The following is a 16165-nucleotide window of genomic DNA, read 5'->3' as shown; positions in this document are numbered from 1 at the left end:
ACTTCAAATACAGTTTTTTATCTCGCCTTAGGTGGGCACTATCTAGTTCTCCAAAGGGGATACCATTAGCAATGGATATTTTGCTCATTTTACTTGTCGACCACTTCCCTGGTACTCGGGCTCCCTAAGCTCCTCATCCTCCCCTTTAGCTTCACTATCCACGGCAGAATCAACCATTTTTCCAGTCAATCAGGACCTACTCTCTTCTTTCAAGAACCCACTGACCTTCTGCTGACTGAGGGAATTCGTTAGGTATCCGCCACGGAATGGCCACCATCCGGTCCGCACTACGTGTCCTGCACCCGGATTCGACTTATAAGGTTACGCTAAATTAAAGTTATTGGGGGTTTTCCTCCACCATGTCCCTCCCAGACGCAGCCTGTCCTCTCCCTCTAATTGTCTTCCCAACCATTTTTCTAACTAAGTTCCTCCTCCTTTATTTAAACTCTCTTTCGCCCAGGAGGACCAGGGAAACAGCTAACACATTGTGGCCACTTAATGGTCGTTTAACATTACATCATATCATGAACTTCAAACATTACATTTGTACACAGTGGATTTGCAGGTCTGGGGCAGCCAAGCCTTACCCCCCCTACAGGTACTTCATGTAACCTCCTTTCTGCAAAGAGAGAACTTTCAGATCACCACATATTGACCATCTGTGATCTTTGTAGTTAAGTTTCTTGATAAAAAAAAGTCTAAATTCTCATAGCTTTCCTTCAAGTATTCAAAATGCCCTACAGGCACTGAAACATACAGCTACCATTGTGCAGCTTTGAGACTTGTTTTTGGACAAATCAATAAAGAGTCCCCACTCGCTCACATTGTTCACAATGTTAAGCTTTTCCATCAGCCCAGGAACATCACTGCAATACACTAAGCACCGTCTTGAGAAAAGTATGGAAGTTTGTGAAAAAACTTTACGTGATGGAATTTGAGCTCAGTGACCGAAAGTATATAAAAAACCCCTCTTACTTTTCAAACAATTTTACCCTTGCAGACCTGTGATATTTTTTTCAGTCATCAATTAATTAAAATATCAGAAGATGTAGGCTGCGGATGTGCCGTCAGCAGGGGCCCACACCTTGTTCTTGCATTGGGACCCTTATTAGACTTGGTCTGCGCATATATTAAAACAGAAAACGTTCCTAGTAGAGCTCTGCAGCCGTTATTCTCCTGCTGGAAAGAACACTATTACCCATTTATTGCAATTTTAGGAAAACAAATAAAACAAATCAACTTTATAAATCTGTTTTGCTCGGCAGCCTTGTACTGAGCTGGATCCAGGAGCGTTAAATTCCTCCAATAATGGTTTCAATAAGATTCGTATTTCGTTTCATCCTCAGTATTGCTTTTGTTTCTACACCTGCTGATACATTGTGTTCGCTGCCTGTTTACAAATGTTTATTATCTCATAACCATCTGTCCTTATGGTGAGTTATGTTTTATTAGCTTTCACGCTGCATTATTTCATCACTTGATGCAGGGTGGGGAAAACATCAGGAAAAAGTTTGGGGCTTATTTTAAACAATGAAATATTAGCTTAAAGGGGTTGTCCACTACTAGGACAAACCCTTCTAATTCCACATTTGCCCCCAGGTAAAAAGCCTATACTCACCTCCCATGCCGGTGCTGTTCCAGCGGTGATGGGGCTTGCATTCCGGGGGCTTAAGTGACGTTATTATGTTACACGAGCCTCGAGGCCAATCAGCGCCGGCTTCTCTTCTGTCTTCCTGCCTTTGGACAAACGACGTAATCACCAGGAAGTGATTCTGCGGCTATCGCTGACTTCCTGTTGATTGCTCTAATGTCCAAATACAGACAGAAGCCCGCGCTGCTTGGACTCGGGACTCGTGTGATGTAACTTTTGCCAATCATGAGCAGACCTATTCTTTTCTTAGTAACAACATCACATGAGCCCCTTGAACGCAAGCCTCGTCACCGCTGGAACCATGCCGGCACGGGAGGCGAGTATAAGCTTTATTATTATACCTGGCGGAAACGTGGAATCAGAAGGGGTTATCTTAGTACACAACCCATTTAAACATACAATCAGTTAGTAGCATTCCCCCATCACAATCTGTCCTTACAAAGTGATTAGGGCTTGACATTTAGATTTTGTGTTCAGGGGTTGAATGTCCTCCTGGTACGCAAAATGTAGGAGAAGGGAAAGTTCTCACAGTTAGTAAAATGAACTGGTGCAAGGATTCGTCATGGGTAGTGTCTTGTTTTGGGCTCTGTATGGGGATGTCTACTGTAGTCAGTGGCATTGAATGCCTTTTTTTATTGCTTACAAGCTGGGGCTAAGGAGTGAATTCTTGGTGTGGATTGTAGATTGTGGCCAGATATTTCAACAAGTTCACATAGTCATGGAGTGTCTCCTGATTTTAAAGTATACCTGTTGTTCAACCCCTTCCCGCCGAGGCCAATTTCCGTTTTGTTTTCATGTTGTTTTTTTTTTTTTTAATTTTTTCCTCCCTTTCCTCCAGGGTCCTTAACTTTTTTTATATATATATATATATATATATATATATATATATATATATATATATAGCTATATGAAGGATTGGTTTTTTGCTGGACAAGTTGTACTTTTAAATTACATTATTAATTTTATTATGTGATGCACTGGAAAGAGAAAAAAAATTACAACTGTGTTGAAATTGGAAAAAAGTGTAATTTGACAATTGCTTTTGTTTATTTATCATGTTAGTAAAATTATGCAAAGATGAAATATGTCTATTTTTTATTTAAGTAGTAAAAAAAAAATTGAAAATTTGTAAAAAAAAATATTAAATTTTCTCCATTTTCCATGCCTTGTAACGTTTTTAATTTTCCGGATATGGAGCTGCATGAGGTCTCTTTTTTTTGCACCCTAAGCTGACATTTGTAATGATATCATTTTAGGGTCGATATGATGTTTTGATTGTCTCTTATTACAATGTTGCAGAGGGCCATCAAGTGTAATTCTGGCATTTCTAATTTTTTTCACGTTAGTGATCAGATTAGTTTAGTTTGTATAGTTTGAACGTTTATGAACTTTTCTGAACTCAATGATAACAAATCTATGTATTTTTTTAAAATGTTTTCTTTTCGCTTTGTTTGTCCCCTTAAGGAACTTTAGTCTGCAATCATCCGATCTCTTGTACTATACATAGAAGTGCTACAGCACTGCTGTGTATATCGAACATCACAGTCTCCTATGAATGCCAACTAAACACTAGCTTTCACAGGAGAAGTGTAATGACAGGCACGGGGGTCTTCAGCAGACTCCCTGCAGTCATAGGAACCTTCGGTGCCCCACAGTCACGTCACAGGAGTGCCAATGGGTGCATGGAATGGTGTTCCCCCATACTGGCGCACTTTAAATGCCGCTGCCAGAGGCTGACAGCAGCATTTAGTAGGTTAACAGCTGTGGGCTACAGTCACGGCTGTTAGAGTCAGAAAATGGCTGAATAATTGCATATTGTCCTGTCGATTGGAGGCAATGAAGTGCTGTTCCTGACATATTGGTGGCAACAGTGGGATATCGACGTGATTTCCCGGTCTGTGTTCTCAACAATTGGTGGTAAGAGGTTGGATTAAAGAGTTTTAGTGATCTGGATTGAGAAATCATTCCTATCACTAAAAACTCGCACGGTCCCTGCAAGGATTATGTGTAGAGTTTGGAGGATCAAACTCAGTGTTTAATAAGCATACAAAAGCGGTGCTCATCCATATGTATGAAGAAAAAGGTCTTAATGGGTCCCACAAGACCAAAGAGATGTTGATCTGTGCCTTGGTGGAGGTTGATGCCAGGGACTAGCACAATGTGGTCCCACAGCCTTGGACCAGTGGAGGACTAGGAAACCTAGTTATGGATCTGGCTCAAGAACTATCCAACTCAGACGGGGCTAGTAGCAATTATAGCAGTTCCCGGAGTGGAATGAACTCTTGCGTGACATTCGTTCTGTAGCAAATGCGAGAATGTGACCCTTAAATACGAGTGAGGTGTCGTAAGGTAATGGCATGAGAGGATCAGTCTATTAAAGCATTGATTATTCATAATTTGGAAATGAACCAAGAGCTTGCAAGCTGATACTCGACATCTATATGACCCCTATGCAGCACACCTCCTCTTTTGGAAACTGGTATTTAAAGTGAATCATCTAAGGTATAGGTGATATGAGTCCAGTCTTTAGCTTGCACAAGTATGGCAAAGAGTGGCAAATTTACGACCGGTAGAGATAAGAGCATAAGCTTGAAAAGAAAACAAACAGACAACTTCAAATCCCTTTGTCCACCCTGATAGAAATTATGAATTTAAGTTTTTATGACCTGTATAAATATGATAGATAGGAAAGTCATATTTTTGGAAGAATGATAAAGTGGCAAATGCAAAGCATTGTCTTGAGTTGCTGGGTGATGGCCGTGGATATCTATTAGCCAGATAGATGGCAATATCTATGCCATGTCTCATATCTATGAACAGATAAAATTGTGGTAGGAAATATGATTGTACTAACTTCTGCCATGGACCCCCAGGGGTGAAGATTTTTGAAAAAATTGGAAATCTCATAATTTTCTAAGATTAAGACACATCTTATAGTTCTCTTAAGTCCAGCCATTATGAGTCACCAGAGGGAACGTATGTGGGCATAACTTATTTTAATAAAAGCAAATGCCAAATTATGAACCTTGTTCAATTTTGAAGTTACACTTCTGTGTAGGGTTGTCCCATATTTCCCTCCAAGAGAGAATTATGCCACGCCTGCGACCACAGGTCAAGTACTTTTTTTTTGTTTATCCTTTTTATTTTACATAATTGTATACTGTATTTTATTGTCCCCGTTGTAACATATTTTGCCTTTTTTATAAATACTGCTTGTAAAACGATTGATGGTGGCAGCTACTAATTAATATATATATTCCATGCGTTGGAATTGGTCATTTATAGACTATGCTCTCACTGAGCGTTCCCCAATAATCAGTCTAGTAGCGAAAGTAGCTGTCACCTCGTCCATCACTTGTCAGTCAGTGTCTTGATGATTGGAGGAAGCGGAGTGCTGTTCCTGACAAACCGGTGGCAGCGGTGGGATATCTGCGTGATATCCCGAGCTATGTTCTTGACAACCATAATATAAAAAACTGGCAATTTTGTGGCCATCACATGTGACAACACGTTATTGCTGGAGGCCAGGACACAGATTCTGCCTGGAGTCCGAGGATGTATTATTTGAAAAATATCTGGAATAAGTTTAGCAAAAAAAAAAAGTTAAAAATTAAAATAAAAAATCGTCTATATAATTTAATTTTTTTTATTTTTTGACAAAATTGTCTATCTCTAGTATGTATTATGCCCTAAATGTATCCAGAATTTATATTGATTTTATTATTCTGATCAAATATATTTTTTCTTTCTGAAACAGGTGGAAACTATTGGAGATGCATATTGTGTGGCAGCTGGACTTCACAGGAAGAGCAAAAGTCATGCCAAGGCGATAGCACTAATGGCTTTAAAGATGATGGAGCTCTCAGAAGAAGTTCTCACTCCTGATGGGAGACCCATTAAGGTATATTTGCAATCAGTTCTGATATTGGATAAAGTGGGTTTCAACTATATCAGGCTTTAAGGGTTTGCTTAAGCTGGTGTCACACATAACGACGACGACAACGACGTCGCTGCTACGTCACCATTTTCTGTGACGTTGCAGCGACGTCCCGTCGCTGTCGCTGTGTGTGACATCCAGCAACGACCTGGCCCCTGCTGTGAGGTCGCCGGTCGTTGCTGAATGTCCAGCTTCATTTTTTGGTCGTCACTCTCCCGCTGTGACACACACATCGCTGTGTGTGACAGCGAGAGAGCGACGAAATGAAGCGATCAGGAGCCGGCACTGGCAGCTGCGGTAAGCTGTAACCAGCGTAAACATCGGGTAATCAAGGGAAGACCTTTCCCTGGTTACCCGATGTTTACGCTGGTTACCAGCCTCCGCTCTTGCTGCCAGTGCCGGCTCCTGCACTGTGACATGTGGCTGCAGTACGCATCGGGTAATTAACCCGATGTATACTGTAGCAAGGAGAGCAAGGAGCCAGCGCTAAGCAGTGCGCGCGGCTCCCTGCTCTCTGCACTGACATGTAGCTGCAGCACACATCGGGTTAATTAACCCGATGTGTGCTGCAGGAGAGCAAGGAGCCAGCGCTAAGCGCGGCTCCCTGCTCTCTGAACACGTAGCACAGCGACCTTATGATCGCTGCTTCTGCTGTGTTTGACAGCTAAGCAGCGATCATAACAGCGACTTACAAGGTCGCTGTTACGTCACCGAAAATGGTGACGTAACAGCGACGTCGTTGTCGCTGTCGTTTAGTGTGACACCAGCTTTACACTAGGGTGAAAAAAACGGTCCAATTTTCAACCCGAAAACTCAGACAAGTATCATACATACATTATGTTATTCTGTTTGTCATGTGAGTGCTATGCAAGTCTGCAATTGTTTGTTTTTATTCTCGCCTAGTATCCAAATGACATGTGTATGCCATTCGTTTTTTTTCTCAGCAGCTATTTTACAGTCATTTACAGTGTTCTATGCCACAGAATGGTGATGTATCTGTAAAAAATGGACGGCATACGGATGGTCCATGTGATGTTAGTTTTTTTCTCTCGCACCCATTGACTTGGATTGGCAAGTCTCATGCAATATATATACGGCCTTACACAGCATGCAGTGATTTCTTTTCCTCAGGTCGAATACAGGTGGGGAAAAAAAAATCACAGATCAGCACTGACTCATGGAATAACATTGGTCTGAGTACAAATCAATTTTTTATCGGATTGTACTCTTCCAATTTATACACCAGTGTGAGGAAGCCCTAATTGGCTCTTAAGCTCCAACTTTTTGCCAGAGGAGAGAGTAGTTTTAAAGAGAAGACATGTTGGACCGCCCTTTAATCTTAATAATAACCATGCAATGCTTAATTTGCCCTGTGTTGCTGCTGCAAGGGAATTGAATAGTTAAAGTGAATCTGTCAGGTCCCCTATGCTCCCTGTATCTAGTAGCATAGATAAACAGATCATTAGAAAAAGTATTTCTAAAGATCTTTCATCATATGCTAATGAGCGCAGAGACTAGTTGCAAGATACTTCCCCAGACTAGTCCACTCTCTTAGCATGGTAGCACATCCACAGGGGCGTGTTAATATGCTACTCAATGCAGCATCATGAGCGGTGACGTGCGCACCTATGTCCGCTGTCTCCGCTGTTCAGAAGCCCCCGGCACTTCCGGTCATGCGTACTAGAACTCGCTGAAGCTGGGATTCGTACACCCGGCTTCATACTGCGCATGACCGGAAGTGACGTGGACTTCTGAACAGTGGAGACAGCGGACATAGGTGCACACGTCACCGCTCATGTTGCTGCATTGAGTAGCATGTTAGCACGCCCCTGTGGGTGTGCTACCATGCTAAGAGGGTGGACTAGTCGGGAAAAGTGACAGCCTTGCAACTAAATCCCTGTGCTCATTAGCATATCATAAAGGATCTTTAGAAATACTTTCTCTAAAGATCCCTTTATCTATGCTAGTGTATACAGGGACAGTTAGGCAGGGATTAGAAATATGCACCCAGAACTGCTCGTGGTTCTGGGTGCATATTGCACCTGACAGGTTCCCTTTAATATTTGGTTTCTTCACAAATAAGAGTTGATGGCTAGGTATCACAATAATTGGTCACCATGTGATTAGCTTATCATCTGTCTATCCTTCTAACAGAAAGGTGTTTTCCAAAATAGAGAATACTACAAAGGGTTATTGGAAAAATCACAAATTATCGCCTATTCACAAGATAACTTGCTGATTGCTGGGGGTCCGACTACTGGGTCTTTCAGCATTTACAAGGATAGGTATCTAGAATTCAAAGAATGGGGTTGTGAAGCCCCATCATCTTGAATGGAGCAAAGCTGTATATGCTCGATTCATTCATTTTCAATGGGACTGCCAGAAAAGTGCAGTACATGGCTTTCATAGACAATGAAGAAGTAGAGACCGACCAAACACACATAATAATAATATAATATTTATTCATTTATATAGCGCTATTAATTCCACAGCGATTTACATACATCAGCAACGCTGTCCCCTATCAGTATGTTTTTTGAGTGTGGGAGAAAAACGGAGAATCCGGAGGAAATCCACGCAAACAAAAGGGAGAACATAGAAACTCCTTTCAGAAGTTGTCCTTGCTGGGATTTGAACCCAGGACCCCAGGTGACATATAGTGATGGGAAAATGTACTTACCAAAGCTCGTTACTCGATTGAGCTTCGAGCATTGGTGTTTGAAAGTGCTCAAGTTTCCCATTGACTTCTATTATACTCAGAGTCTAGTTGGAGCAACCCGATTTTCGATCGAGTAACGAGCAGTGGTAAGCACACTTGCTCACCACTAGTGACCTTGCTGCTTCTTTAGTGCACAGATAAGCTCTGCTTTTAAACCAAGTTCCAATTTTACTTTGGACATTGACTTAATTTTGCTGTTGTACCGTACCATCTGCTTTATGGGTCCCAGGATAAGGACTGAGGGTTAGGGGGTTAGCATGGTGATTTAGAGATTACCACTGTTGCTTTACACTTCTGGAGTCCAGGATTCAAATCCATCCACCAAGGACACCATCTGGAGTTTGCGTGGGTTTCCTCTAGGCACTTTGGTTCTTTCCTCTCTCCAAAGACATACTGATATGGAATTTGGATTGTGATCACTGATGGGGACAGTGATGATAATGTCTGTAAGGAGCCGTGGAATATGATGATGCTGTATAGGCATTGCATAATAAATAAAACCTCTTTTTGGTGTAAGGATCTTTTACGGTAATTATTGTTAAATGTTAAGCTGCCCTCCTTCTTTGACTTCCACTGATTGACTGTTTCCCAGCATAGCCTTCCCAGGAGAAATAAAGCATTATATGATGCCCATATATTAAAGAGAGCTTTTCCCTGGATTACTTTTTCTTTAACTGAGTGCATCCACCAACTGCCACTGTTCAAGTGATATTGGAATAGGTTTGTCTTCTGTGCCAAGGCTATGAATTCCTGTAATAAAAATTCTGATTTTTCCTTTCAACAACTGGGCTTATACAACAGAACTTGCCTGTGGGCATTTGTTTTTTTCTCCTCTATGATGTTGGCCAATCAAAACACGTCTTTGTCATAGAGGGGTTGAAGCAAATGTCCACAGAAGTTACAGCTGTAGCCTGGCTCAGAGTGTTCTCTTCAGACATTTGCCCATGGAAAAGTTCTGTTGAAGGGAAAATTTGCCTCTTTATTACTGGGGAACATAATTATGGAACGGAGGCTGAGATAAAAAGACTGTTGGTGAATTAGTGGAGCAGCGTCAACTGAAGGGGGGACTTGTTTAAATAAAAAACCCATTGAAAGTTCCTTTTTAAAAGGGCAGTCTATGAAATGCCTCAACAAGCAGGAGGGACTATCTGTAGCGGCTAATAGATATAGGGACTAATTTAAGAATTCAGACAAATTAATCCACATTTCAGGGAATGTTTTTTAATGCCATTTAAGTTGAGTTTTACCAACTTGTTTCCAATGAACAGAACTTTCAATATGTCTCAACACTACAAAATATTCCCAAAGAGCAAATGAAAGGGAACAGCAACTAAAGGCATGAGTTTCTTCGCTTATATCGACGATCATGGATTATTGTTGAAGCGGAAAAGTTGTCTGGTTGAGAGATTCATTTTAGTTAGTAAACAACCGTCGTCCCGGCAGATATTCCAGAATATTCTGCTAGCGGCAGTATAAATCGCACATTCGCTCTTTCTCATTACTGATAGTGCTTGCCACAATGCGCGTACAGCCTGTATGTCAGCTTGTTTCTCATGGGCAGCGTGCTGATACAGTGATTAGTTCTGTAGACTCGGAGCGCGAGAATGGGTACGATACGACTCCACATCATAGTCAAAGAATTTATTTGTTCTTGATGTGCTTTCATGGGTTTCTGTCCACACAGTGAGAGCATGCAGGCAAGTAAATCATTGCCTGTCCGCTTGGCCTTTGTGTCTCTCGTAGTCAGACAGAAGAGAAAGGAGTAGGGAGCCATCTAAATAAATATGTTCTCTTTAGAGCATGGTAGGAACACGGCTGCACTGTATGGAGGAAAAGTTATACGAAAAAACTCCTGATCATCATAGCAGAACCGAAAACACCGAACCCCTTCTCCATGTAATAGATTCTTATTCCTTTTCTCAACTTATTCTGTTGTCCTTGTTCTCAGTATAACATATACAGTCATATGTAAAAGTTTGGGCACCCCTATTAATGTTAACCTTTTTTCTTTATAACAATTTGGGTTTTTGCAACAGCTACAGTTAGGTCCAGAAATATTTGGACAGTGACAAAAACATGTTCAGAAATACAATTATATATATAATATGGGCTGAAAGTGCACACTCCCAGCTGCAATATGAGAGTTTTCACATCCAAATCGGAGAAAGGGTTTAGGAATCATAGCTCTGTAATGCATAGCCTCCTCTTTTTCAAGGGACCAAAAGTAATTGGACAAGGGACTCTAAGGGCTGCAATTAACTCTGAAGGCGTCTCCCTCGTTAACCTGTAATCAGTGAAGTAGTTAAAAGGTCTGGGGTTGATTCCAGGTGTGTGGTTTTGTATTTGGAAGCTGTTGCTGTGACCAGACAACATGCGGTCTAAGGAACTCTCAATTGAGGTGAACCAGAACATCCTGAGGCTGAAAAAAAAGAAAAAATCCATCAGAGAGATAGCAGACATGCTTGGAGTAGCAAAATCAACAGTCGGGTACATTCTGAGAAAAAAGGAATTGACTGGTGAGCTTGGGAACTCAAAAAGGCCTGGGCGTCCACGGATGACAACAGTGGTGGATGATCACCGCATACCTTCTTTGGTGAAGAAGAACCCGTTCACAACATCAACTGAAGTCCAGAACACTCTCAGTGAAGTAGGTGTATCTGTCTCTAAGTCAACAGTAAAGAGAAGACTCCATGAAAGTAAATACAAAGGGTTCACATCTAGATGCAAACCATTCATCAATTCCAAAAATAGACAGGCCAGAGTTAAATTTGCTGAAAAACACCTCATGAAGCCAGCTCAGTTCTGGAAAAGTATTCTATGGACAGATGAGACAAAGATCAACCTGTACCAGAATGATGGGAAGAAAAAAGTTTGGAGAAGAAAGGGAACGGTACATGATCCAAGGCACACCACATCCTCTGTAAAACATGGTGGAGGCAACGTGATGGCATGGGCATGCATGGTTTTCAATGGCACTGGGTCACTTGTGTTTATTGATGACATAACAGCAGACAAGAGTAGCCGGATGAATTCTGACGTGTACCGGGATATACTTTCAGCCCAGATTCAGCCAAATGCCGCAAAGTTGATCGGACGGCGCTTCATAGTACAGATGGACAATGACCCCAAGCATACAGCCAAAGCTACCCAGGAGTTCATGATTGCAAAAAAGTGGAACATTCTGCAATGGCCAAGTCAATCACCAGATCTTAACCCAATTGAGCATGCATTTCACTTGCTCAAATCCAGACTTAAGACGGAAAGGCCCACAAACAAGCAAGACCTGAAGGCTGCGGCTGTAAAGGCCTGGCAAAGCATTAAGAAGGAGGAAACCCAGCGTTTGGTGATGTCCATGGGTTCCAGACTTAAGGCAGTGATTGCCTCCAAAGGATTCGCAACAAAATATTGAAAATAAAAATATTTTGTTTGGGTTTGGTTTATTTGTCCAATTACTTTTGACCTCCTAAAATGTGGAGTGTTTGTAAAGAAATGTGTACAATTCCTACAATTTCTATCAGATATTTTTGTTCAAACCTTCAAATTAAACGTTACAATCTGCACTTGAATTCTGTTGTAGAGGTTTCATTTCAAATCCAATGTGGTGGCATGCAGAGCCCAACTCGCGAAAATTGTGTCACTGTCCAAATATTTCTGGACCTAACTGTATTTCAGTTTCATATATCTAATAACTGATGGACTGAGTAATATTTTTGGATTGAAATGAAGTTTATTGTACTAACAGAAAATGTGCAATCCGCATTTAAACAAAATTTGATCGGTGCAAAAGTATGGGCACCCTTATAAATTTCTTGATTTGAACACTCCTAACTACTTTTTACTGATTTACTACAGCACTAAATTGGTTTTGTAACCTCATTGAGCTTTGAACTTCATAGGCAGGTGTATCCAATCATGAGAAAAGGTATTTAAGGTGGCTACTTGCAAGTTGTTCTATTTGAATCTCCTATGAAGAGTGGCATCATGGGCTCCTCAAAACAACTCTCAAATGATCTGAAAACAAAGATTATTCAACATAGTTGTTCAGGGGAAGGATACAAAACGTTGTCTCAGAGATTTAAACTGTCAGTTTCCACTGTGAGGAACATAGTAAGGAAATGGAAGAACACAGGTACAGTTCTTGTTAAGCCCAGAAGTAACTAAAAAGTGGGGAGACAAAGGGCGCAATAGGGTCTTACCCGATATAGCAAGTGGTGATAGGAAAGGAACAGTAACACTCACCTGATGGGGTTGTGCCAGTCACAACTCCTTCAAAAGCATGTGAGTGTCCGTGTGATTCAAGCAGCGGCCCCGTATAACAATATAGAATGTTAATTAAATATAGAGAGGGAACCACGGGTATATGCCGCGCTTAAAAACCACTGAAGTGGAAATGATGTGAAAATTTCTCTTTTATTTACAGCATTCCTACGCGTTTCAGAGACAAAGACCGTCTCCTTCTTCAGGGAAAAAAGAAATCATACAGACAATCAAAAGCTGGTATCTTATAAAGGATCCATCCATACCGTTGACGTCATAGCTGTCAACGTGGCAGTATGGATCCTTTATAAGATACCAGCTTTTGATTGTCTGTATGATTTCTTTTTTCCCTGAAGAAGGAGACGGTCTTTGTCTCTGAAACGCGTAGGAATGCTGTAAATAAAAGAGAAATTTTCACATCATTTCCACTTCAGTGGTTTTTAAGCGCGGCATATACCCGTGGTTCCCTCTCTATATTTAATTAACATTCTAAGCCCAGAAGTGGCAGGCCAAAAAAAATATCAGAAAGGCAGAGACGAAGAATGGTGAGAACAGTCAAGGACAATCCATAGACCACCTCCAAAGACCTGCAGCATCATCAAGGAGAAGCTTTATGGGAGAGTGATGCGAAAGAAGCCATTTCTGCAAGCACGCCCCAAACAGAGTCGCCTGAGGCATGCAAAAGCACATTTGGACAAGCCAGTTACATTTTGGAAGAAGGTCCTGTGGACTGATGAAGCAAAGATTGAGTTGTTTGGTCATACAAAAAGGCGTTATGCATGGAGGCAAAAAAACACGGCATTCCAAGAAAAGCACTTGCTACCCACAGTAAAATTTGGTGGAGGTTCCATCATGCTTTGGGGCTGTGTGGCTAATGCCGGCACCGGGAATCTTGTTAAAGTTGAGGGTTGCATGGATTCAACTCAGTATCAGCAGATTCTTGACAATAATGTGCAAGAATCAGTGATGAAGTTGAAGTTACGCAGGGGATGAATATTTCAGCAAGCCAATGATCCAAAACACCGCTCCAAATCTACTCAGGCATTCATGAAGAGGAACAATTACAATGTTCTGGAATGACCATCCCAGTCCCCAGACCTGAATATCATTGAAAATCTGTGGGATGATTTGAAGCGTGCTGTCCATGCTCGGCGACCATCAAACTTAACTGAACTGGAATTGTTTTGTAAACAGGAATGGTCAAATATACCTTCATCCAGGATCCAGGAACACATTAAAAGCTACAGGAAGCGACTAGAGGCTGTTATTTTTGCAAAAGGAGGATCTACAAAATATTGTCACTTTTATGTTGAGGTGCCCATACTTTTGCACCAGTCAAATTTTGTTTAAATGCGGATTGCACATTTTCTGTTAGTACAATAAACCTCATTTCAATCCACAAATATTAGTCCATCAGTTATTAGATACATGAAACTGAAATAGCTGTTGCAAAAACCCAAACTGTTATAAAGAAAAAAGGTTAACATTAATAGGGGTGCCCAAACTTTTTCATATGACTGTATTTCTATTTAGACTAAAAGGGCCTGGGACTTTATTTTACAGATACAATGCATCTCAATAAATTAGAATATCATCAAAAAGTTAATTTATTAAAGTAATTCAATACAAAAAGGGAAATGCATATATTATAGAGTCATTCCACTCAGAGGGATCTATTCCTATATATTATATAGAGTCATTACACACAGAGGGATCTATTCCTATATATTATATAGAGTCATTACACACAGAGGGATCTATTCCTATATATTATATAGAGTCATTACACACAGAGGGATCTATTCCTATATATTATATAGAGTCATTACACACAGGGATCTATTCCTATATATTATATAGAGTCATTACACACAGAGGGATCGATTCCTATATATTATATAGTCATTCCACACAGAAGGATCTATTCCTATATATTATATAGAGTCATTACAAACAGAGGGATCTATTCCTATATATTATATAGAGTCATTTCGTGTGTATTTCTCTTAATGCTGATGATTATGGGTTACAGCCAATGAAAACCCAAAAGTCATTATCTCAGAAAAATAGAATATTATATAAGACCAACTAAAAAAATGATTTTACACTCAGAAATGTTGGTGCCTACTGAAAAGTCTGTACAATAAATGACTCAATACTTGGTCGGGCTCCTTTTGTATGAATTACTGCATCAATGGTGCGTGGCATGGAGGTGATCAGCCTGTGGCCCTGCTGAGGTGTTAAGGAAGCCCAGGTTGCTTTGATAGCAGCCTTCAGCTTGTCTGCATTGTTGGGTCTGGTGTCTGTCATCTTCCTCTTGACAATACCCCATAGATTCTCTATGATGTTTAGCTCAGGCGAGTTTGCTGGCCAATCAAGCACAGTGATACTGTGGTTAGTAAACCAGGTATTGGTACTTTTGGCAGTGTGGACAGGTGCCAAGTCCTTCTGGAAAATGACATTTCCATCTCCATAAAGCTTGTCGGCAGAGGAAAGCATGAAGTGCTATAATATTTCCTGGTAGATGGCTGTGCTGACTTTGGTCTTGATAAAACACAGTGACCCTACACCAGCAGATGACATGGCTCCCCAAACTATCACTGATTGTGGAGACTTCACACTAGATCTCAAGTAGCTTGGGTTGTGGCCTCTCCACTCTTCCTCCAGACTCTGGGACCGCGATTTCCAAATGAAATGCAAAATTTACTTTCATCTGAAAACAACACCTTGGACCACTGAGCAACAGTCCAGTTCTTTTTCTCCTTGGCCCAGGAAGGACACTTCTGGTGTTGTCTATTGGTCACGAGTGGCTTGACAGAAGGAATGTGACAGTTGTAGCCCATGTCCTGGATACGTCTGTGTGTGGTGGCTCTTGAAGCACTGACTCCAGCAGCAGTCCACTCCTTGTGAATCTTGCCCAAATTTTTGAATGACCTTTGTTTAACAATCCTATCAAAGCTACAGTTATCCCGGTTGCTTGTGCACCTTTTTATACCGCTTTTTCCTTCCACTCAACTTTCCATTAATGAGCTTGGACACAGCACTCTGTGAACAGCCAGCTTCTTTACCAATTACTTTTTTGTGGCTTACTCTCCTTGTGGAGTGTGTCAGTGACTGCCTTCTGGACATCTGCCAAGTCAGCAGTCTTCCCCATGATTGTGTACTCTACTGAACCAGACTAAGGGACCATTTTAAACGCTTAGGAAGCCTTTGCAGGTGTTTTGTGGTAATTATTATAATTTTCTGAGATAATGACTTTTGGGTTTTCATTGGCTGTAAGCCATAATTATCAACATTAACAGTAATAAACACTTGAAATAGATCCTTCTGTGTGTAATGACTCCATATATTATATGTTTCACTTTTTGTATTGAATTACTGAAATAAATTAACTTTTGATGAATTTCTAATTTATTGAGATGCACAAGTATGTTGGGGAGATGAGTTATGGCACTTATTAATACAGTACAGAATATACCGTATTTTTTGGTTTATAAGACACACCCTACATTTAGAGGAGGAAATAGGAAAAAAAATTTTTTAATGTAAAAATGGGGATCTTTTAGTCTTATGTTCCATCTTAAAAGCCGAATGTAGTTTT

General features: G+C 40.8%; 1 protein-coding gene across 1 annotated transcript in view; it reads left to right on the top strand.

Annotated features, from left to right (window-relative positions):
• The window catches only part of GUCY1A2 (guanylate cyclase 1 soluble subunit alpha 2), a 348066-nt gene that overhangs the window by 276439 nt on the left and 55462 nt on the right, over positions 1-16165 (top strand). Inside the window, exon 6 of the mRNA XM_075331311.1 lies at positions 5409-5552. Coding sequence (XP_075187426.1) covers positions 5409-5552 — 144 coding nt within the window. The remainder of the gene's footprint in view (positions 1-5408; positions 5553-16165) is intronic.

The sequence above is a fragment of the Anomaloglossus baeobatrachus genome, assembly GCF_048569485.1.
Source record: "Anomaloglossus baeobatrachus isolate aAnoBae1 chromosome 2 unlocalized genomic scaffold, aAnoBae1.hap1 SUPER_2_unloc_1, whole genome shotgun sequence".
Lineage (NCBI taxonomy): Eukaryota > Metazoa > Chordata > Amphibia > Anura > Aromobatidae > Anomaloglossus > Anomaloglossus baeobatrachus.
Note: the sequence above shows the minus strand (reverse complement) of the source record. Positions and strands in the feature narration are given on the sequence as shown.